The 25,591-nt window shown below is 41.0% G+C and overlaps 1 protein-coding gene across 1 annotated transcript in view; it reads right to left on the reverse strand.

Moving 5' to 3' along the window:
* Positions 1-204: 204 nt before the first annotated feature.
* The window catches only part of DISP2 (dispatched RND transporter family member 2), a 55,021-nt gene continuing 29,634 nt past the window's right edge, over positions 205-25,591 (reverse strand). Inside the window, 8 exon segments of the mRNA XM_042472504.1 lie at positions 205-4,588; positions 8,795-8,827; positions 8,829-8,893; positions 12,447-12,559; positions 14,124-14,236; positions 16,790-16,913; positions 19,847-19,876; positions 22,563-23,021. Of these exon segments, the coding sequence (XP_042328438.1) occupies positions 1,172-4,588; positions 8,795-8,827; positions 8,829-8,893; positions 12,447-12,559; positions 14,124-14,236; positions 16,790-16,913; positions 19,847-19,876; positions 22,563-23,021 (4,354 nt within the window). The 3' untranslated portion in view covers positions 205-1,171.

The following is a 25,591-nucleotide window of genomic DNA, read 5'->3' on the forward strand; positions in this document are numbered from 1 at the left end:
CTTTTCTAGCACCACACTTCAAACAAGTTGATTCTCTTCCTAATAGCTTTCTTCACAGTCCAGCTTTCACAATCATACATAGAAACTGGAAATACTAATTATGGCATAATTATTAATTAGGCTATTAAAAATGAAGAAAAAGAGAGAAGGAAAAAAAAGCATTAAGACCAGTTTAAAAACATTGCGTTTATTCATTAATGCTGAGTTACCATTTAATCAGACAGATGAAAAAACAAATTGTGGTGGTTGAAAGGCTTAAGGGCTGTGCCATGGCCTTGGGCCAGCAGAGAAAGAAAATGTCAGGCTTCCATAGATAGGCAAACCTAAAAAAAATTCTATGTACAGCTTTGAGCAGAACACCTAACATGAAGACTAGACTCCACAGTAAAACACAAATTACCCAGAATGAAAGAATGAAAAACTACAAGAAAAGAATTATGGTGAACACATCGTCATGGAGGAGGGGAGGGGAGGAAGGAATCCATCTAAACTTTCAGTTTAGAGTAAATTGCTAAAATATATGTAGAAAAGAGTGGCAAGTACAGCAATATTTTTTTAAAAGAGCTACTGATAAATCTTCTCTGAAAATGCCCAAGAGACATGTTTTTCTCTATGTGAATATTTGTTTTGTAAGGAGATTTGTATGAATGGCGGTAAAAAGAGATTTTTAAACTAAAAACACATTTTCTTTTGAGTCAACAATATTCAGTCAGTCAGTCAGCTGCAAGATGACAGTGACTCATCACACCAAATACTTTTTAGTATAAGGTTTCTCTCTGTCTCTCAATATTTATTGAGTTGTTTATTCCTCTAATCATCATGCCTCTCCATTGATTCCCCACAGGACTGACACGCCATAACAAATTGCTCTAGAGAGAATGACACACAACTCTTGCTTGATAATCCTACAGTATAATTGAGAATATGGCACTGACTACTGAGTAGGCAGTTGAACAGCTGACGTGGCATTAACATTTGCTTCTAATCCACATCAGCTTTGCTGGCTTTGTAAAAATGTGTCACTTTCACTGTACTGTAACAGCACACTTTGTTCTCATGTCACACTTTGTTCTCATGTCAGAGCACAGCTACATACATGCTATTCAAAATGGACATTTATTTTCCTTGCCCTAAAGTAGTAGGAAAAATTGTTCCCTCTGAGTTTTTCTCTTTAGTAACCAGAATTTTGCACACTGGACCGCTTGATCCAAACATCGGGCATATCTGGCTTGCTGTTTGGTAAAACAACAGGTTCCTCCTCAATCCCTAGTCCTCCTAACCGAGTTCTCCTCAAACCATTGTTTTGCTGTGATGCTGATGCAGACATATCAAAGACTGTTTCCCTCAGGTCCAGCTTCAGTGTGTCTCTCTTTCCATTCAAATGACCTCTCTGAGTTGAACAACAAGAATCGGCTACATTTAAATGACCTGGGCAAGAACTGGCTGATTCCACAAGTTTTGCGCTTGGTTCAAAGTCACTGAGGGAGGTCTCACTGGAGACATTTTGCACACTGAAAGAGCTGCCAGTCGAATAAAGGCATCTGTGGAGATCATACAGTTCAGTTTCCGGTAGATTACTGTTTTCTGAGGTATAATCAGATTTTTGTTGATCAGTGTTGCTTGAACAGTGTGATTTATTGAACAGTCTGTCACCATCTATTGTGGTGGCTGACTGGAGATGTTCCCATGTTTGGGGGGCATATTTTTGACATCTACAGTCTCTGCAAAGCCCATCTTGATGGCTTTCAGCTTCCATTCCTGAGATTTTTCCATGTTTATAAGGAGAAGATGTTTGAAAGACTGGACACTGACAAAGAGCTATATGATGTTCCCCCGTTTGTTCAAGGCTTTGTCTGTTCCTTTCAAAGGAAGTGTGGATTTCCATTCTGGGGCATCTGCTGTCTTGGAGCTGAATATCTTCAGATAAGACAGAGGGACGGTTGGACAGCTTGCTAGTGGAGGTGCTGTTGTCAAAGCTGTCGCTAAGTTTCCTGGCTAAAGGCTGGAGCTCATACTGCTCATTTGCACTGCTGGATTCCTGGCTTTTTTGTATTCTGGTCTGTTTCTCATTTCTTCCACAGGTAAAAGTTCTGTTGGATGAACTGGGTCCGTCTGAGTAGTCCTTCAGAGCATGAGTGCAAGGCCAACGAATCTGTCCACAATTCTTCTCTGGGCCAAAGAAGCAGCAGAGAGACTGGAAGAAGAAGGTTGCAAAGCCACAACTGATACACTTGAGCATCATCATGAAGATGCCTAGCTTCCTGTACGCCAGCACAGTAGCAGGCAACATAATGATACCTGCAGAAAACAAAGCAGAGGTCCCCATGACGGTAGCACAGCTCATCTGCTTCAGTGAGAACGCTACACGGCTCAGGCGATCAGAGTGTGGACACAAGTGATAGGAAATACAGTAGTTCACTGTGAAGTCAACAGAGAGGCCCACAGCTGCTGAAATGAAGAGAGACTCCACAGCATTGAGCTGCCATTCCAGAAGAACCAGAAGCCCAACAGTTACCAGAACAGTGCCAGAAATAGTTGCAACAGAGAACACACTGAGAAGGACATTCCAAGTCGTGAGCAATAGAACCACAAAACAGATAACTATGGATAAGCCCAATACTACCATACTCTCTGTGTCCACACTGTGCTGGAGATTATAGAGCTCCAGTTTACTGGTGAACCAGCCATTCTGAAGCCCCATAGGGGCTGCCTTCATCTCTTCTTTTATCCAGTGGCCAATTTCATCATAGAAATGTTTGGCTTTGCTATAGTTGAAGCTGTAATGGTGAATGGTTTGAAACTGTAGCACTAGAGCAACAAGGTTGCCCTTTTCATTGAATCGGAGGCCCAAGTCATGAGCTTCAGTCTTATCTCGGTTTTGTTCCATGACCATCATCTTGATGCAGTGAAGGAAGACTTCTCTGCCATATGGGAAGGAAAAGTGATTGCAGCAGAGGCTGAAGCTGTGATCTCGCTTGGAGCACTGACGGCTGTCCATCCACCGTTGAAATTCCTCCATGAAACAAATGGTGGGTTTTTGTTCTAGGTCAGAGGAGAAAAAGGTCTGATTCTTTACTTTTTGGCAAAAGTCCAAAAGCCACCTTTGTGCTTCAGGGTTTTCCACTGTAAATGCTGTATCCATCACCAGAGTGCCATTGCTCTGGGGGTTAAAGTGATCTCCATTGTCGACGGGGAGGACACCCCATACAATGATGACAGGCATGGGCAGGTCTTCTCCTTGTTCCAGCCTTTCAAACATGAACTCGTTACAGTATTCAGCATCGTACCTCTCAAATGGGTGGCTAAGCCTGAAAACCTGCACAGATGACAGCTCTAGAGTAGGGAGTTTTAATCTAGGGTTCAGACACGAAATGTAGGCCCCTCCCATAGCCATGGCAGCAAACCAGCAGATCCAGATGTAACGAAACTTGATCACTCCACAAGGAAGAATTTTCTCAAATAATAACTTGAAGGTTTCACTCCAGGTGTTCTGGATACTCCTGAGGATTTGATGGAAAGACAGAATGACATTCTTGTGCCCAGAGTTATTCCAGTAATCTTCTGGTTTATAAATACAGTTTCTTGCCAGGTAACGCTCATACAGCACAACAGAGGAAGGCAGCCATGTTAACATGAATACCAAGTTCACCAGGACAGAAGTGCCCATGTAGATGGCGAAGCAGCGGGTGGCAGTTATGTAACTTGTATAACTGGTGTAGAAAGCAGCACCAGTGGTCAGGCAGGATGCCAGCATGAGATAACCAAAGTGATGCATGGTTAGTCTAACCCATTGCAGAAGTCCTGCAGATGGGTTCTGACTCTTGCTAAGGTTCCAGAGGTCAAAGAAAACACAGGTATGATTGGCACAGAGACTGCTGAGAATGATGACTGCTGCTAGATTTATAAAAGGGAAGTAAGGGAATCGGAAGGCCACCTTGTACAAGAAATAGGAAATCATCAAGGTACCAAAGACGATCATCAAGATGATACAAGTAATAAAGACTGAGCGTGAATAAAAAAATATGCTTAGAAATATGGCCAGTATTGCCATGGCTGGATACACAGTATCCAGTAAAAGGTAGTGCTGGAATAGTTTCTGCTTAAGGCCCAGGTCCATACCAGTAATAGATGTGTAATTATCAAACAACTCCCATGATTCAAGGTTGTTCAGGTAGATGTCCATCATGGATGCTCCCTTCACTGTAGGCAAAAACAGCAAACTGTATTTCAGGGTTGGCACTTGGTATCCCACTGTCTGTGGGCTGAGAAAATCTCTGTCGACTACAAAATGAAGGAGCTGGTAAATGGCATGAAACCGAGTGCATTTCTCCGGGACTTTGGAACACTGTGCGTGTTTGTCTCTTTCAGCTTTGGGGCCAATACAAGGAGGGACAAGGACACCTCTGTGATAGTCAGGGGCACAAGAACGCAGAAGGGAGAGGGTGTGGGAAACATCTGCCTGTGTGATCTCTAAACAAGAGGACCGGTTGTACATGACAGCAATGTAGTTCCCAAGAGACCAACTTGGACAGCATTCGTTGGCTTCAGTACGCTGGCAAAGACTCCCAAACTGTGGATGAGACCGAATCTGAAAAACAACAAAGAGGAAAAGAATGAATCAGACTTGGCCAAGATAGACTGCCTTGGAGGGCGGTGGATTCTCCAACTTTGGAGATCTTTAAACAGAGACTGGATGGGCATCTTTCAGGGTTGCTTTAGTTCTGTATTCCTGCATGCTAGAGGGCAGGACTATGTGGCTTTTGTGGTACTTTATAATTCTATCATTCTTTCTTTTCTAAGCCACTTTTTCTTTTTTTTCTCCCTCCTTTTGTGACAAATTTTTAATTTTCTGTGGCTTTCTGATGATCTCTTCTTCTTGTCCAAATACAATGTAATAATCTAAGAGTTGGCAACTGGCAATCCACAGGCACAATGCAGCCCTGTAGAAGGCTGCCAAGTGACTCTTTGGTGATACTGAGGGTGGGCAAATTGGGATAATGTCATTTTTAATCAAACAATTAATTGCTTTATTTCTTGCCTTTACCCCAGGAATTGTTTCTTGGGGAAAAGTTTTTCATACACATCTGCTTTCAAATGAACAGGAGGCACGGTAGTTTTCCCCAGCCTTATGCCATAGAGATGTGTTGGACTGCAGTTCTCATCATCCTCAGCCAGCATGGCTATAGGTGAGGAGACAGAATCATGCAGTACGCCAGACAGTGCAGTTCCCAGTATTCCTTCCCATTGGCTGTGCTCAATATGGCTGTTGAGGTTTACAGTCCTAAATCTAGAAGACTGCATGTAGTTTGCAAATACAATTACAAACTACAATACAGTAATGGCATAAAATAATGGTGATCTGCATCTGGGGAGACACTACTCATACACGGAATCATGGATTTTCAAAGATATTCAAGATATTTTAAAGGTGTGCATCTTGTCAGGTTTCACCTAACTTCTCATTAAGCAAAGGGTGACATACATTGCTCTACCGTGCCCTTTCTACTCTTTTACTCAAAACTTTAACAGTGAGCCCTTGGTATCTACTGGGGTTTGTTTCTAGGAATCACTTTGGATACCAAAATCTGTGGATGTCAAATCCCATTAAATACAGTGGCACAGTAATGGTATCCCTTATATAAAATGGCAAAATCAAGATTTTCTTTTCAGAATTTAAACATATTTTTAAATTTTTCAAGCTGGAGGTGGTTGAATCAGTGGATAAGAAATCCATGGTATGGAGGGCTGACTGTATACATACAGTGGTGCCTCGGTTACGAAATTAATTCGTTCCGCCGCCGCTTTCGTAACCCGAAAAGCATTCGCAAGCCGAAATGCCATAGCGCTAATGGGGAAAAGCCGCGATCGTGCGAAAAAGCGCCGAAAGCACCAAAATTTTTTCGTAACCCGAAATAACCTTCGTAACCCGGAACAATTATTTTCAATGGATTTTTTTCGTAACCCGGAAATTTCGTAACGTGGGTATTTCGTATCCCGGGGTACCACTGTACTTCTGTTTCAGTAACATGAGAACAGCCAAGAGCAAATTTAATTATCAGAAGTCAGACCTTGCCTTAGAAATGACAAAGAATGGAAAATTAAACATTGTGCTGCCTTTCTAATGGCTTAGAAATGGGGACTATGTGATCTTCTAGATGCTGTCCCCACTGCAGCTCCCATTCATCCTCATCACTATGTTGGCTGATAACGATGTTGCAATCCAATGACTCTGTAGGCCACACCTCCCTGCCCCCACTATGGGTTTAAGATACCTATTAATGCCTCATTCTGAATATTAAGATATATGCTCCATAATATAACCCTATGTACTTACCATTTCACAGATAAAAAAACTTGGATCTGTGTGGCCAAGCAACATCAGAGTGAGGCCAGATGGCAAAAGTTATAAATAAGGAAGAAAGACAAGCTAAGAGAAGCTTGCTTTTGCCTTAGCCTATAGGAAGGGCAAGACTCCACCTCTCCTGTCTTCTCCCATCCCACAGTCAATTGAGCAGTTAACTGAATGAAAGCTCCTTCTGCACTTTGAACTCAGTGTTGCAACAACTGAAGTAAGCAGAGGACAATGGGAGATGTGGAGGAGGAGAGAGAAACTGGGACAGTTTTAAAGCAGCTGTTGATTTACTCAGAGGTCCCACTAAATTCAATGAAACTTGTTCTGTTACCGTAAGTATTTCTTTGGTTAGACATTAGAGCTATAGTTTCTATATCCAGTTTAATGTCAGAGTTATTAAATAAACCAGTATTGACTAACTTTATTTGACAAGGCTAAAAATTAAGACTATACTTTGCTGAAGCTGCTGGTTTAATTCAGAATTATAATTTAAAGATGTCCTAACAGTGATGGTACTTTATCCTTATGAAATTGGAAGTTCTTATCTTTCTTCGTTACCTTAAAACCACTCTGGTACAGTATTTTGATTTCAGTGGTATGTGATGGCAAATGAGGGAACCACAGTTAAAAGGCTGGTGATGAATCAGTTACTTCATTAGTTGACAAGTTGACTAAATTCATGTTTACTTGATGAAGAGCTAAGTAAAACTCAAAAGCATTCCTGTTTATGAGAGCCAGCATGCCATAGTGGTTTGAGCATTGGACGATGACTCTGCAGACCAGGATTTGATTCCCCGCTCAGCCATGAAAACACCCTCAGTGACCTCGGGCAAGTCACACTTTTTCAACTTCAGGGGAAGGCAATTGCAAATCTCCTCTGAACAAATCTTGCAATAGATTCCTCCCAGAGGACCTGAGTGTGCGGGGCAGATTAATGGGTGCAGGCAATCCCTCAAATAGGTTGGGCCCAAGCCATGTAGGGCTTTAAAGGTTATAACCAACACCTTGTTCTGGGCACAGTACAAGGTGTTGGTTATAACCTTTAAAGCCCTACATGGCTTGGGCCCAACCTATCTGAGGGATCGCCTGCTCCCATAATCCGCCTCGCACCCTCAGGTCCTCTGGGAGGAATCTATGCAGCCGTTAAAAACCAGACTAACTGCTACCCTCCCAGAGGGCCTTCTCTGCAATTGCTCCCAAACTATGGAACGGCCTGCCAGAACGAGATCCGTTAAAATTGCCAGCTTAGACAGCTTTAAAAAAGCTGTCAAGACAGATCTCTTCCAGCAGGCCTTTCCTGAATAAAAAGTGCCCAGCCACAGAATGACTGCCCCCCCCACATCATGTATTAGCCCACTACTCTGTATTCTCTCTCTCTCTCTCATATATATATATATATATATGTATATATACACACACACCACTGTTTAATAGATATTTTAATTGTAACATGTTTAAATCCTGTTTTAAGGGGGGGGAATGTGGGACACAATTGTTGTAAATGTGGATTTTAATATGTTGTGAGCTGCTTTGATTGTCTAGTTACAGAAAAGCGGGATACAAATAAAAGTTTTATTATTTATTTATTTAAGAAAACCCCATGACAGGTTTCACCTTAAGGTTACCATAAGTCAGAAACAACTTGAAGGCACACACAACACATTCCTATTTATAAACTAATATTTGTGGTGGACAAAAGATATCTTACGTATTCCCCGATTAGGCAGCACTAGGTGACATTTGATATAGGCCATGTTTTCAAGCTCAAGATTTTGGCTGTTCATTGAAACCTAATTCCTTAATGGAACTCTGACATTATGTGCCATAGGTCAAGGAGGAGGCAACATGGAGCCCTCTTCCATTTGTGTTCAGTTACATTTCCTATCAGCCCCAGGCAGCATGGCCAGGGCTAAGGATAATGGGAGTTATTATCCCAGTGTATGGAAGATATCCCTTCTGTACTGGAGCAGATAGTTGAATAAGATGCCTTCTAAAGGTTTCTTCCAACTCTAAAATGCTACAGTGTAGGTTGTTTATTACTGCCCCCGCCAGCCTTTCATGTTTCACCTCATTGCTTTCAGAAATGCAAATCTCCTGAGTGATAATATTTTATTTCTGTACTCTTTAGGTGTTGCAGGATCCAGTGTTCTGATGCTGTAGTGTGGGAGCCGGAATCTTGCTGGCTAGTTTCAGCCAGAGCAGACCCATTCAATCAATTGTTGAATGGCAAATCAGGGCACAGTTAAATTCCATTCCATGGGTCTACCCTAGTTAGACTAGGAACAGACACATGTGTGTTGTGTGTGGGGGGGGGGGGAGAAAATATGAGAGAACAAGTATAACTATATATGGAAACACTGACTTGTCTCTTATTTAGAAGTTTAACCTGAATGAAAACTTTAAAATGAAAAGTGTGGGCATCTTGCCTGCAGCACTACAAACCTTGTCTTGTTCCATTTGACACATGGACGTATCTTGCTTGCAAGTTCCATAAGCTCCCAGCAGTTGTGGACATAAATACCAGTTGAGAATAATTCTTCCCTAAAGGCAAAAGTAAGTGGATAGTGTGAAAGTGGAGAGAGCTCCACAAACTCTATGGAATCAGTGCACCAAAGGAAAAATATGATCACCATAATCAGTGAATGTAATTACAGCATACACAAACCAGACAGTCCAACAGGGGGCATGGGATGAAGGTGGGGTGAAGGGACATGTATGGGGAGGCCTCCATGAATGTGTTTTGCCAATGTATCACTGGACACACCAATGCGCTGATGCACTGTACAGGTGGTACATGACATGTGAGACTGTGTGGGCCAGTCATACAGACAGGCATCCAATAGAATGGCATCTGTGAGGGAAGGGGAGGTAACTGGAGGTTGCAGGTGATGTGTTTCTCAATGAAGCACATACATGGTGGGGAAGTGATGCCCAAAAATAAACAGCACAGTGTGGTTTGACACCACATGGTGCAGATAGCCCATGGGTGTTTGGCCTGCATTGGGAGTGGGCTGTGTGGACAGCGAGGTTTCGACCCACTTTCAGAAAACCTAGGATCAAGCTGCTTTTTCCTCCTCTGACCCTTAATGTCACTTTCAAACCTTTTTTCAGTGAAGACTGAAGTTTGAATATCTACATACAATATTTATTACTTGCTCAAGCGAGTTCAGCCTGGGTCATCCAAGGTTCTTCAATAATATTGTAAAACTTTGTTTGAAGAAGCTTATGCCTAGCCAGCTTTAATGCAGTCTTGTGATTCTTCAGCTTTGCAGTGGGGAATGTTGTACTTTCCAGGAAGCATGTCGTTCAGACATCTCCCCCAGCACACTTCTGAGCTGAGTGTGTGTGATCTGTTTTTGCCCTTGTAGAATCCTTCAGTATCTTTATACACTTAAAGTTAATAATAAATTCTGCAAGCGGAAGCGCATGTAAATCATGCTACTTGGAGCCTTGTCACATTACTGAACAAACTCGGGAAGCAAACACAAAGACAACATCTTTTTTCTCCTCCTCTGCATGAAATCCTTCTTGTTCTCTTCTGGTTGAAAACTGTGGGAGAGAGTTGTAAAAATGTTGTTAAAATTGTCCCATTTGCCAATTGAAATAATCTGTTTGTGGAAAAATGACACTTTTACACAAACACTCTCCCATGATTTTACAACATGAGAGAAATGAGAGTCATGCAAAGGGAGGGAAAAAAAGACACATCTTTTCATTTGCCTCTCGAGTTTGTTCAATAATGCAACAAGGCTCTAACAGTTGTCCGTGTTAGCCAAAGCCAGTGCAGAAAGTGGAGAGCACTCACAACTCTGTGGAATCAGCACCAAAAGCAAACAAAATCCCTGCAGTTGTTTTTCATTGTTTTGTCTTCTGTGCAAATAAAAGATTATCTTGTTTACTTAATCACCATTTTTTTCCCATTACTTTGGCTGTGTTCCTTGCACATTCACCTGGGAGTAACTCACATTTAACTTGGAGTGAAACACGTGGGTAAAAAGAAGCAGTTTCTGGCTACTTTGGAGGTATGCCGATTACATGATGCACACACCTCCCAGTGGCTGGAAGTTGCGCCAAGGCTGCGCTCTGGTCCTTTGCACCGGAGCAAAAAGGAACTGGGTTAATCCAGCTCCTGGAAAGCACCGGCCCCCAGCGAGCATGGTCTGCTTTTGGAATATACTTGTATACTTGCTGTGTTCACATTTCCTTGGTCACTTTGCCTGTCCCTTTGTTTTTGTATTCCAAAATGCCCAACTGAAGTTTTAAACCCTGCAATATGATAAATTAGTGGACTGAAGGAAAACTTCGGGGGGGGGGGGGGAGAATTCTTATTTGGAGTGCAAGGCACCTTTGTTTAATGTAAGCAATTCATCTAGAAACATTATAATAATATGTTTTTTTCCCCTTTAAGGCCAGTGAATCAGACCTGCTGCATATATTGGTCTGAGTATATGACCAATATTTCCTCTCTAGTCTTGTTATTCTTCATATATATGTGTGTGTGTGCGTGCTCTTTTTCTACTTGACTAAGGATTAATCCTTGTTGTAGCAAGCAGGAAACAAGGTGGTTGGACGTAATGGTCATGGGACTATGAGCTAGTACATTTGAACCCAACTGTTATGCTAGTACAGTTGCATGACATTGTTTCATGTGACCTACAGGCTGGCTTCTTCAGGGCTGTTTCTGTATTTTTATAAATACAGATTTATTTAAAAATAAATAATAGCTATTTTTTTCAATCATATAATTAAACAAGCTTTAATCCTGTTCAGGTTGAAATCCTATTTACCTTGCATTAAGTCTCATCACACATATTTCTGAGTACTCATACAGAGAACTGAATGCACATGAATATAAATAACAGTCCAGTAACAGTCCAATGAAACAATGAAATATCTGCAATGCCTCATTTCAGTATCTGTCATCTTATGCAAGAATTATTCATATTGTACCAAGATTCTGAGAAAGCTCTGAGAAATAAAGCCCCAATAGGTTCAATGACATTGCTTTGAGACAGTGGTACTGGCAACCAGAGGACATCACAGAATAAAAATAGGAAGGTTTAAAGTACAAATAGCATGTACAATACAGTGTTGCAGCTCTCCAGTGCCCTTATTCAGTGTGGTTACCAGCCAGCCAGGCCTTTTTTGAGATATGCCATTCCACTTCTGCTCTTTGTCCATTCCATACCCCTCCTACCAGAAAATTCAACATATTGTCACCCCACTGAGATGCTCAATCATTGGCTGGGGTTGGTGGTTGGGTGCCCCTAGACATTCTCCCCTTATTTTATTTATTAAATTTGTATCCTGCCTTTGTTCCAAGAATAGCATTCAAAGTGGCACACAATAAATAGTTCAACTTTAATTTTAAAAATGATAATTAAAATACAACTTGAAAATCACATTAATAAAAGGTAAACTCATGAGCCTACTTGTTCTCAGATCCTCAAGGGAAACCCTTCTTTTAGTCCCACCAATTTCATAGATATAGTTGGAGGGATCAGAAGTTAGGGCTTTCTCAGTGTTTGCTCCTCAGCTCTGGAACTCCCTTCCTTGAGCAGCTGTCCTTAGGGACCCATTTCCACTTACAAATAAATTGATGGATCGATTCGACAGCAGAGCATGGTTCCCACTACACTGGCCCCGATTTAATTTTCTCCGACTACATTTGCCCCAATTGCATTTTTTTTCTCTCTAAAATAATCCACTTGTAGTTCCCATTCATAAATGAATCAACTCAAAATGATTCGGTTCCAGCCAACCAAAGGGGAAATTTAAACCAATTCTGATATGCATATGGTTCACACTTGCGCATATTTGATTTATCGAAAAAGCAGCAGAAAAAATCAGCATCAAAAAGACATGGGTTAAATGGGTCTAGCACATGGCTCCACTCTTGGAATTGCTTCAGATTAAGTGGGAGCCAGGGTCATTTGAAACCGATTCACGATCCGATTTAAAAGGTACAGTGGGAATGAGACCCATGTATCAGCTGGTAAGTACTTTTTTTTTTACTCCAACAGGCATTTAGAATTATTTCCCTATTATTTCCTTTTTTAAAACCAATAGAAGCCCAGTCTGAAATAAGACTTACCTGGGGGGCCACAAAAGAAACCATCCTTTTCATAGTTTGGCTCTACCATCCTCTTGATTCTTGCTTCGTTGTGTATTGATCTCTGCCCCCTGTTCATGCCCATGTCCCCATAGCTAACAAAAGAAACAACAATACATATATTTTAAAGTGCTTGACTTGAGCACTTTCCAATAAGTCAATTGGCTGACCTCCTCTTATGTTACCAAGCTATAAGAAGAAGTACTTTTATTACTACCATTTCTCTGGCTTAGATTCTAAAGGCCAAAGCAAAATGTTTGCTTAGCACATAAAGTATGCAAATAATTCTCTTGTTAGTTTTATTTTAAGATGATGGAGTAGTAGTCCATTCCATCAGAACATCTCCAAGCTGGGAAAGGCTGATTTAGATCAATTATGTAGTTCACTATAGTCCCACATCCCATTTTTGTAGAACTAGACACATCACTGCCTTTCTCAAACTATTTACTGGGGGGGAAAACCCTTGAAATAATGTTCACGTCTCAGAGAACCCCTGCATAAAATAATTATTACAGCTTGACTCTCCCTTATTGGAATCCCAAAATCCAAAATATTCCAAAAGCAAAACTTTTTTTATGGGTCCCTGAAATAGGGATACCTTTGTTTTCTGATGGTTCAGTGAACAGAAACTTTGTTTCATGCACAAAATTATTTAGAATATTGCATAAAATTACTTTCAGGCTATATGTATAAGGTGTACATGAAACATAAATGAAATTTGTGTTTAGACTTGGGTCCTATTTCCTAGATATCTCATTATGTACATATATGCAAATACAGGTATTCCAAAATCCAAAAAGAATCCCAAATGAAAGCACTTCTGGTCCCTAGTATTTTGGCTGAGGAAGACTCTGCTTGTATATGTACAGCTTTAAAAAAAGGTAATACTTTTCAATCACAATCTCTCACAGAACCCATAGCTATGTCTCATGGAACCCTAAGGTCCAGGGAACCTTGGTCAAGAAATCCTGGTGCAGTATCACTATGTTGTAATACACTAGCTTCTGTTAAGACTTGGGATTGTCAGGTTAGTATCATCCCAGACCATGAGACTGGGCCAAAACTGATATCAACTGACAGTTCCTGGTAGTGTCTCAGGTCCCAATGATATCTTTGACACATTAAGCATCAACCACAGGATTTCAGAATATGTCATGCAAATAAAAACTCAAAGTCTAATAAAGGAAAATGCAGGCCTGTGACAAACATTGTCATATTTTAAAAGAAAATTTCTCATGTATGATTTTTAACACCTTTGCCTAATGTTGAAGCCAGTGGAGTGCCAAAAGCTTGCATTGTGTATTTTGATTAGTCCTATAAAGCTATCACTGTTTTGTGGACTTCAGATGTTGTGCTTTGCTACATGGCAACACGAGTACCCCCCAATATGTTTTCTAAAGAAGAATGCACACACTTTTCAAGACAATGCTCTTGTCCTGTGATTTCTCCCTCTTGACCTGAAAACCAAAGAAGAAGGGGCATGGTCCTGATATCTGGTAATTCTAGTTATCCTTATAGGCAAATATCATGTTTTCATATTTTATTTATTTATGCATGCAATATAATAAATATTAAAATATAAATATAAATATAATAAATCCCTTGTTAGAATCTTAGATTTCTAATCTAGCCCACACACTCCCCAGCAAAAAAAGTTACCTGCTTTCAGTAGAGGGAGAAAGAGAAAGTGCCTTTTTATAACCTGTCTGGCTTTTCATATTCTTCCAGACCATGAGTTTTCTGCCAATATCTGTGTCTCGTGGTTCAAATCCCTATTTGTAGAAAGAAGAACATTTTAAAAAGAATTAAATCTGGGCATTTAAAAAATATACCATATCTGAGATCCTGCATTGGGAGACGTGTATATCACATAGCTATGTCTCCCTAAAAGTTCCCCTTGTAACCAGTGCAGCGAATCCTCCCAACAACATGACTGTTTCTGTGTTGTCGGAGAACTGGGGGATCAGTTGGGATGTGTCCAGCTATTTTCCTGTAGCTGAATGCTTTGCAAGAATGTTGTCTGCAGAGATCTCCCAAGAATCCTTGGAGGTCACTGTAGGTGCTTGTTGCAGCACATCCAGCTACAGGAAAAGAGCTGGACACATCTCTGTTGATCCCGCAATTCTCCAGCAACACAAAAATGGCTGTGTTGTGTGTGTGTGTGTGTGTGTGTGTACTGCACTGCTCTGTGCTGCACTTACAGGGTGAATTGTGGGTGGGATTTTGGATGTTGTATGTTTGGAACAGAATTCTGGCCTTTGCAGTGACCAAAAAGGGATTTGCCATGACACATGTCCTGTCAGGGATTTGAAGGGTTAAAAGACAGCACACAGGGAAATGCTTGATGTGTGTGTGTTTGGCCATGAGCATTCAGCAGAGTGGCAAGGTTGATCAGCACAGCTGAAGCTCATTGGCTCAAGGACACTTCAATGCCCAAGTGCACGTAGCCATGGATGATGAAACCATGTGTCTAGATTGCACAGGAGACACATGACATGGCTACACACCTGAACTCACTGGGTTTGAGAGACCACATGGTCTGGAGACTATATAAGCCCAGGGGTTGCAAGGGTGTGGTGTGGGTTTGTAGAAGGAATTGGATTGGTATGGTTTGGAGTTTTAGAGATCTAGGCCTGTTACAGACTGCCAAAATAAAGCTGCTTTGGGTCTCTTTGGAGGTATGCTATTTAAATGATGCATGGGTCCTAAGAGTCTGGAGGTTGCGCCAAAGCCACCCTCCATTCCTAAGCACTGGAGTGCAGCTTTGGTGCAGCTTCCGGATTCTTCGGATGCATGCATCATTTAAACAGCATACCTCCAAAGAGACCCGAAGCAGCTTTATTTTGGCAGTCTGTAACAGGCCCTAGTTTTGTATTATAGCACTGTGAATAAAGAGCACTTTGAGGACTTAGTTTCTCTGGTGGTTTATCAGAAGAAGCTACAGCATAGGTTTGCTGTATGTCCCCGGAGGTTCCTGCATTGCTGCAGTTCCTGGAAGACATCCAGTTGCTGTCATCCCAACTTGGACTTTGGAGCCATGCTTCGGCTTCTGGAAATTTGCCAGCTCTGCTCCAAGGGTCTGATTTAACCCCAGGACTCGTTTGAGTTGTTGATAGTGGTTGTTGGACCCCAGCAGTTGCACTGACATGTCCAACTTATGCCATTGTAATTTGCCAACAAGAGGCCAAGTCAGATCTCATCTAGAACAGTTATAATCCTGATGTCAGTTCAAATGAGTTTTCTGGAATATGTACCAATTTAAGGCCTAAAACTAATGTCTAGTTTCAGCAACAGCAGACCCTTTGAATCAATGGGAACTTAATAAGTCATCACTTATGCAGGAGGAGGTGTTCGTGAAGAAGTATCACTACATTACATTTACGTTTAAAATCTTTTAAATTTTTCATTATTTCCATTTATGTTGAAAAGCCAGTGCTAATTATTCTTATTTGGGGAACGGGCAATGCCCTCGTTTTGCTGCCACCCCCTCCCCATAGCCACATCCTAACTTTCTCCCCTTGACACCACCTACAGCCATCTAAAAATATGACAAAGTTGGTTAGAGGACTTGGAATTAGCTGGACTGTGATATGTGTATGAAACAAGCTGTCAAAAGGATCTTTCATGAGCTGAGCCTTTTTGTCCACAGCAGGCAAATCCTGGTCAGAAGCCAATCTATATACCTTGAATGTATTCTCTTCATAATTTACCCCAGGAGTATATTAAGATCATACGATTTAACAAGCTTTAAAAATATAAATGAGTAGAATATATTTTCTTTTTCTTTTAAATATTTTTCAGATATGGTATATTTAAGTAGGTATGCATAATCTCATTAAGCAGCTAAGAGTATTTCTCAAAAGATGCCTAAAATATGAGTTATGCATGTAGAGGTTATTAAATTACTGTTATTTCAGTGAACTGGTGAAACAATAGGGTCAGTTTCTATTACAGGGCTGGGCAACTAGAGCATGAAAAGGTTACTTTTGGGGACTACAACACCCAGAATCCTCTAGCCAGCACAGCTATGGTAACACTATCTGGGGATTCTGGGAATGGTAGTTCAAAAAGTAACTCCCACGTTCTCTGGGTAACCACAGCCTTATATATATATATATATTAGCCTATAGATTCCATCAGCCTTAAACAGTGTCACTCATGGTAAGGGACTATTGGGATTGCAGTAAAAAAAATAGCATATGGAAGCCACCAGATTGCAAAGTTTTCTGTTATGGGGTAGCTTCCCACTTGGAAGAGGATGACAAAACTTTACAATTAAGAATGTAATATGTGCTGACCCACCCATTTCCTAAATAGGAACTTACCATTAAGGGCTCAGAAAAATCTGGTAAATTTCCCACTAGCAGGCCCACCAAAGTACAGACCAAGACTGTCACTGAGCAGAGCACTAAGACAGCAACTGGCCACTCTGCAATAACTTGGGACAAGCTAGATAGAAGAAAAAGAAAAAGAAGCAACTGTTACTCAGGTCTTCCCTATATTTTATTCATTTCTGTTCAGATTTATTGGGGTGGGGTGGGCACAGTGTGGCCTTCCAAATGCAGTTGGATTGCAACTCCCAGCATTCCTCACCACTGGCAACAATGGTCAAGGCTGATGGGAGTTATAGTTCAATTACAGCTGGAAGGAGACACGTTGCCAACCCAATGCTAGGCAGAAATAATATATACCGCTGGGTTTCTTTGTCTTCTGCACCAGCCTTCCTGCAATCTGACTCCTACTCTTTAGATCAAGGATAGGGGTAGTGTGGCCCTGAACTTCAAGGTTTCCCCTGCTCCATTTTTTTTTCAGTGACACAAATGCCTAGGAGAAACCCTTTTTCAAACAGTAGGTGACTTCTAATGGGATAGTAAACCCAATGCCACATCCAAACTAGCCAAGCCAGCTTATTTTGGCACATAAGACCCCAGTCCCTATGCTTGGCAGTAAAAATACAGTAACAAAATAATGAATTAATATTTTGTTCCCTTTCTATGATGACAAATAACCTGTCCTCCTGACCAGCCCTGGCATTCTGATGTGTGATCACTTGCTGCGCAACCCTACATTCAGAAGTAGTATCAACACAATAGTGTTGATTGGCTCTTAGTGCAGTCTCTCTATCTTCAGCAGAATTTTCTCTCTCTCATTAAGATGTTATTTATTGCAGAATGCATCTGACAGACAAACAGCTTGGTAGCAGATCTCTTACTGAGGTAAATAAACAATGTCATCATTTGGCAGATGAAGAAGCTGCAGCACACAGAAGTCAGGAAATGTGACCACTATCACCAAACTGTGAGTCAGGATGCTCAGCACAACAGGAGCAGCAGAATGGAATCCCAGTTTTTCTACAGCAGAGACTGGCCTTTTTCTGAACAGTGACTGCTTGTCACACCCATATCAATGAATCCATAAATCTACACTTGATTTCACATTTAACTTTAAATTAGTTATCTAAGGTGCTAGATGTATTTTGGGAGGGGAGGGTAGGATTCAGAACTTTGGATAGCTCTGTTAAAATTCAAACTAAAAGCATACACAGAACCCATTAGCCACAAATGCTTCTGGATCAGAGTTCCACTACACCAGTGTTAGCTTCAAGAGCAACCTTCACACAGCACACCTGTTAAAAATTTAGCATCTACCATTGGATGTTGTTGTGTTTTGAATATTCTGTATTTGTTGTTTTAATACATTCCCACAGTAATAAAGATACTGTGGAATTTTTTTAACATCTGCCAAAACTAAAATGTAACACCCCCACCCCCCCACTCCAAAAACCTCAGTCAGATACTTAGGGATAGAGTGAATAGAAATATCAAAAAATTAATATTTGCAATATTAATAAATCAGTACTTGAAACTGAATGGTTAAATAAGGAATAATATTGAGTTATCATCAATTATAGTGTGCATATATCCCCCCCCCAGATTTATGAGATGTCTTACGGGTTTTTGTTATGTGTCTTCAAGTCATTTCTGATTTATGTGTACTCTCTCTTTTTCTTTTTTTCTTTTTTCTCAATGTTGCATTTTCCTTGACTGTTTCCATTTAAAAAAAATGTTTAGCACACAAAAGTTTACATGTGTGTGTTTATAGGAACACTCTGTCTCTCTATTTTTTGCTGAATGTTTCAGTTGTGCCTTTAAAGGTTTAGCACACACTCTGTTGCATGGAAGGCAGCTACACCTGTTCTCTCCTCCCTCTAAAACACACACACACACCATATGTACAAGTGGCAGCATTATACACACACACATACACCATATGTATAAGTGTGGGAAAGGAGTCACAAGGGCATGTTGCTAGCTCATATGTCATGGCATACAGTGTGGTGTATTTATCTGATCATTGGTCTATGACTCTGGAGATCAGGGTTTGATTTCCCACTCGAGCACAAAAATCCATTGGGTGACCTTAGGCAAGTTACACTCTCTTAGTTTCAGAGGATGATAATGAAGAAACTTGCCAAGAAAACCCTATGATACATTTGCCTTAGGGTCACCATTAGTAAAAAATAACTTGAAGGAACACAACAACAACACAAATAGTGCTACTCAGAGTGGTGATCTCTGGACCAGCGCAATGTGTGAAACATTTCTTTCAGGAAAGAAAGAAACAGTTGTAACCAATGAACACAAATACAGTGCCGGTCCCTGGTACGCTGGGGAGGAATCTCAGTCCCATTAGGTAGCTAAGGAAGCACTGGCGTAGGATATCAACTTTTATTGATTGGTCACCCCAAACAGTTCAGACTACAACTTCCATAAACTCCAACCAGCATAAAAAATAATCTTGCAATATTTGAAGTGTAGTCCAAAACATCTGGAAGTCACCAGATTGCCTATTCCTGGTGGAAATAAAGGAACATTTTTTTTGTAGTGTCATATGTAAAGCATGCTAAGTAAAGCAACATACCTGGTTCAAATCTAGTGTAATGTGTTAAATGGCTCTGAAACTGCCACCCTGAACACACTAAGGAATAAGCACTGCTGAACACAGGAAGATAGTACCTCTGAGGAAGCATATATAGGCTTGATCTATAAGTGCCACAACCCAAATCCAAAGAGCAACAGATGACCATTGCCAAAACAGGCTATTTGAAGAAGCTATCCAGGCTAGCAGCTTTTCAGGGAAGCAGAATACCTTTATTGTAAATTGCATATGTGTGTACTGCAGGGCGGAGGGGAAAGGGGAGAAATTCAAACAAATGGGAAGCTCATAATGAGGAATAGTGAGCCTGCTAATGTAGCTACAATTCTTTGCCAGTCTCGGATGTCACCAAGAATAATACATTGTCTCATTTGTATCAGCAGGGTGTGCAAAAGGGGAAAATGATAATGATGTAGAAGGACAGGATATGATTGATGGTAACCTACCTCTTTGGCATCCTGAACGCTTTGTCATGTCTGTGGGGAGAAAGATATTCATTGGCTTATTAATTTCACGCAAAGCAGAGTTCTCTGTTAATGAGCCTATTAACCCCTCTGGGCAGGCAAAGGACAAGAGCAGACCTCTGCAAAGGACCTCTAGTCAAGAAGACCTAAAGAGCATGGTAAGGGTGGCTGTCTGATAACTGTCCTTATCTACTCCTTACTGTAACCCAATGTTTAGTTCTTTTAACCATATAGTTACCATTGAACCATGAAACTCAGGCTGCTGCCACTCTGCAGAAATAATGCAGTTTGATACCACTGGGTAAACTTAAGACAGTGGCATCCCTAGGGTTGGTGTCATCTGGTGCAGTAACTCATGGTGTCACCATCCCCTTGGCCTCCTCCCCTTGCACACCATACAGAATCCTTAGGAATGCTGTTTGCACTAATGGTACTTGTAAATCATAATTCCCATATAACAGTGTACGTAATGCTAACAGTTGTGACATAAACAACTGGCAAAATTAAAAATGATACCTTCAAATTACAATATCATACACACAACCTAAATGTATTTACATATTCATAGTGAAGATTTGGTTATAATATGATTTTTTAAAAAGAAAAACTAAAAAGTATTTCAAAATTTCAAAAAAAATTAAAAACTTAAATCTTAAAATTAAAATTTTTAAATTTTAATTTTAAAATTTGGGGGCATCTCTTTTTTGTTCCACCCTGCCATCCCGTCTCATAAGAGGGATGACACCCGGTCATGCTCTCCTCCCATTGTGGGTGAGCTGCTGCTGTGCCTGTCCCTTCTTCTTTGCTGCCCTGGCTCTCTCCATGAAGAGGAAGGCAAGGCAGAGCAAGAGGAGGAGGGCTAGTTCATGCCCCTTCTGTCACCTCCTTCTGCCTCACAGAATGTTCAGCTGCATCCCTGGGTGGCAGCTAGGCAAATGAGTGAGGTACTGGGAGGGGATGGAGGGAAGGTCGGGTAGGCTGCCACTGCCTGGTAGCCTTTTGTGGGTCTGGCTGGGCAGTAGCAGAGGAGTGGGGCAGGGGAGAGAAGAAGTGGGAGGAGGAGAGACAGGTATGCCTCTCCTGGCTTTGTTATTGGCCAGCTCTCTTCTCAGGAGGGAGTCAAGGCAGCAGAAAAAGAGTAGAGGTGAGCCCACCCCTCTTGGCTTCATTGCCACCTGGCAGATCAGGGTGCGTGGCGGATGGGTGGCTGAGCAAGCAAGTGGAAGAAGGGGTACCCGTTAGCCCCCCTACCAGATGACACCAAGCCTAGTGATGCCACTGAGTGTGGCAGCAGCCTTAATTTCTCAGAAAGCAGATTTAGCATTAAAACAGACCTCATGGTGAACATGCACCTTATTTTAAAGGAGATCTATAGATTACAGTGGCACAATCCTTCTTTAAAGCAAGATGCACGGTCAGGGTGCACTATATTCTAGCAATCAAAAGTAGTTCATTTAATTGCTGCCACTAAAATTCAGCAATGTGCCACTGGATTCAGTGGTAACAGATAAGCAGTGAGGAACTGCACAAGTGGCTGTTGCCCACTTCTAGTCTAATCAAAATGCCTGCCCAGTCCCATCTTTCCAAAAGGATTGTCTGCACTAGGAACCGAAAGAAACAACAGGGCGAGGGAGCTGTATTAGGCCCAAATTTCACAAAACCTTTCAAAGAACTGGATGAACTTTTGGAAATTTTTCTCTCTGTCTCTAGAATTTTATGTAAATGTAATAATTAAGCTAAAATGCACAGGGAAATTTTGGAGAAGAAGAGAACACATGAAGGGCAAAGCTGCAGAAATTGCTCGAAGGAGACAGATGCATAATGCTAATATGACATTTTTATGGAGCCTTAGAGGTAGGCTTATCTCCCAAAAGTGTGAGTGAATGCCTTAGAAGTAATATAGCAAACAACCTTTAGACTGGTTTCAAGCCAGAATGAGAATTGTTACATTTCTGCTTAGAAAGTAGTTTTAGGATCAAAATGAAGTTAACATTTATCTTTATGTTCACACCTATCAGAAATGTGTTAGGGTCAAGAGTGTTAAAAGAAATAGTTAAAATGCCACAATTCCATAAACTCATCCCATTTCTACTTCACTCTTTACATGACTGCAGATTCAGGTGTGCCACTGAGTGCATATTTAATAGGGAGCATAACCAATCCTGATCCCCTAATGCATACAATACATGCTTGTTTCATCCACTCTTTCAGGTAGCTAGCTGATACACTGAAATTTCCAGTTTGTGGCCTAATCCAGATGGGTGGCTCCTGAGAGTCTCAGACCTGCTCCATTTCTTCTTCTCTCCAGATCCCCATTGGACTTCTGATTTCCCATTAAACCAGAGGTTCCAGAAAGCTTCTGAACATGATAGGGTAAAGCACAGTGCAGGAATGCCAAGGTCCTGTTTTAAACAAGAACTTGGCCTTCTGGAGGTTTCCAGAGGAATGAACCACTGTTTTGGAAATAAATTTACAATGGGGGGCGGCTCTGGAGATTCCAATGAATATACAAATGGCCGCCATGGGCCACATAAATGTCCATGGGCTACAAGATTCCCATGCAAAGACTCCTTAAAAAGCCCTTCCCTAAGGGACTACTTGGGAAAGAAGTCCCTGCTTCTTCAGTGATATCCAGACCAATCCTCCATCCCCTTGTTTCCTGCATCAGAACCCACTGCAGGAACTAGTTCTTTCTTACCTGACAGTTACAACGTGGTGCTGCATTGGCCGTAAGGGCTGCTGATCACGGGACCACTCTTTCCATCGACCTTCAGCAGTCTCATCATGCCGTGAGGTGGATGATGAATCCCCACTGGAACGATGGGAGCACAATGTGGTTCTTTCTCCATGCCCAGGCAGAGGAGGCAAGGCATAGCTGCTTCTCGCTTCTTGCTTGTTGCAGTGGTAATAGAAGTGAGGTTGTAATGAGTCCTGGGAGCCACAAGGCAGCTGCCCATTGGATCGAGTGGAGATCGGGGCATGCATATGACTGGAAGAAGATTGTTGGGTCCTCCTTGCAGCATTGGGGGAAGCATTGATCAGGCAGTGATGTACTGGGCATCTCCTTTCCCAGAAAATGCCACCAGGGCTTGGCTCAGTCTTCCTGACCTCTGGCACATTAAGACAGCTCTGACAAAGTTCTGGGTTGATTTTTTCTCTGCAAAAAGAAATGTCTTCGTTTTACACTTTCGGTCATGCCCTGTGCTTTTCTACTACTAGTACATCATCATCATCATCGCCACCTTCTCGCACAACCATTACATATGAGGAGGAGAACAAAAAGATTTAATTTTTAAATGTATTATTTTATTTGTTTGCTAACTTGAACACCCTGGAGGAAAAAAAATTCAAGCTGCTTTGTGTCCAGTGTTGGGAGAAAAGCAAGGTATAAATATAATAAATATTTTTTCTGTCCATTGTATAAAATTCCGAGGGAAAGATTGTTAAGAAGGTTATTGGAAATGAATATTTGTTTGGATGGGTTATCAGTGGGATACTTATTGGAAGATTGGAGCCCGCATATTACCAGGCTAATGGCCAATATTCTGGTGGAGGCAACAAGATTATGGCTTAAATTTTAATAACGATCTTGAAGTTTTACTGTAAATATATGTTGTTGTATGCCTAATAAAGGTTGACTGACTGACTGATATAATAAATAAATAAATAAAGTTAGGTATAAATATTTAAACAAATAAAAATGAATAAATTACAGGGAATTGTTTGCTTTTGATAGAAAATTGGCAATGGATAATTAATTTCTGCCCATCTCCCATTTTCCATCTGTCTGTTGACAGCACATGCCCTTTAAATTTATCACATGCTGACCTTCTGCTCTAGTGGCAAATACATCATTTTTGTGCATAATGCCATAAGAAATACTGAAATTCTGACACACAGAAACCCTCTTGATGATTATTCCAATTACCAGCCAATTCCAAAACCTCCACTTTTTAACTGCTTGAGTATGCGAAGACAGATTAACTGCAGTCTTGGATGACAGCAATTATCCAGATTAATTTCAAACTTGCTTCTGGCTTTCATCTGTAACTAAAATAGTGTTGTTCCTCCTGATGGATGATGAATGACCTTTGCTTGGAGAAGACAGAGGTGCTGTGACTCTGCTAATTTTCCTGGACTAAGTATTATAATCATGGTATCCTTCTGTTAGAAATGTGAATTGGTAATACTGTGTTTTACTAATCACTTTCCAAAATGTGATCATTTCTCGGAAGTGGCATTGAGTGTGGTGTAGTGGTTTGAGCGTTCCACTGGATAACCTTGAGCAAGTCACACTCTTTCAGCCTCACAGGATGACAATTGTAAATCCCCTCTGAATGAATCTTGCAAGGAAAACCCCATGATAGGTTTACTTTTGGGTTGCCCTAAATTAGAAATTGAAGGCAAACAACAACAACAACAACAAGCACTGCAGGCCATTAGCTCTGTGCATTACATCTGTGCTATGGAGTTTTACATCTGTGTGGAAAAGCGGTATATAAATAAAATTTATTATTTATTATTATTACAGGCTTTATCCCCCAAAATGTTTAAGAGGAAACTACTAAGGCTGGTCATTTAGGAATTGAAAGGAAAAGTGTTCCTACTATACACTTCTTTGTAGTGCTATTTTCCCCCATCTAATTTAGGTGAGACAGATAAAGTTCAGAAATGACATCTGGTATCAGTAATGGATGCAGCTTATAGAAATTACCTTTCTTGATTACAGTGTCTGGAATCCCAAATTGGCTGAGAAATTCTGGGAGTTGTAATCCACCACCCAACCCACACATTTCCAAGTTCTGAAATGGATGGTTGAAATGTAAAACAACAACAACAACAACAACAACAACCCTGAGTTTAGATCCAATAATAAAAATTTACTTACTGCTCTTGAATGGGTTCATTCTGTTCATAGCACAGTAGTACTTCTTCTAACAGTGGGAATGTTTATGATAACCACCCCAGTCCATTTAATTAGATGCCCATGTATCATTTTTTTATAAGAAATGCCTTTCAATAGAACCAATGAACTATAGAACTGGTGGCTTTCACGCACTGGAGAACTTCACACAGAGACTGGAAAGCAATATATTGCAGTTCCTGTAGTTCTAGGTATCCTTCATTGAGTAGTGGATTGGACTATATGTTCTACATGACTCCCTCTAACTCAAGATTTCTATGATTCACCAGATTAGGGTGGTGCCCCAGGTGTCAACTCTCCTGGACAGAAGTAGTCTTGCTAGTGTCTTAACATGTCTTGGGAATACAGGCCAGAATCTTAGGGTTGCACCATGTTAGCTTTTGGTCTTTTCCCAGAGTCTGCTGACTCTGAGCAGTCTTTTCTTCACTGCCTTATTTCCTTATGGCTGCTGCCCCTGTGGTCTTTTCCCTCCTATTACCAACACCAATGCTGTCATAGTTACACACTGGTATAGTGTACTAACAAGATTCCAACCACAACATCCAGATTAGGCAGCTGTGAGGCATAAATAGCTAAGTTTGCAAATGTGTGGACAGGCACACGTTATTTAGTAAAATATTTATATCTCGCCCAATTATCACAAGATCTCAGGACAGCAGACAAGTAAGATGATTTTAAAACAATTTAAAAGAATAAATAATTTAACAATTGAAACAGACCATATATAAAGCAATTTAAACACAGTTACAGAATGATTTAAAGCTATGTACAGATTGGGACTGTCAGAGGTTTTGCTTTTAAAA

Source organism: Sceloporus undulatus, chromosome 1 (genome assembly GCF_019175285.1).
Source record: "Sceloporus undulatus isolate JIND9_A2432 ecotype Alabama chromosome 1, SceUnd_v1.1, whole genome shotgun sequence".
NCBI lineage: Eukaryota > Metazoa > Chordata > Lepidosauria > Squamata > Phrynosomatidae > Sceloporus > Sceloporus undulatus.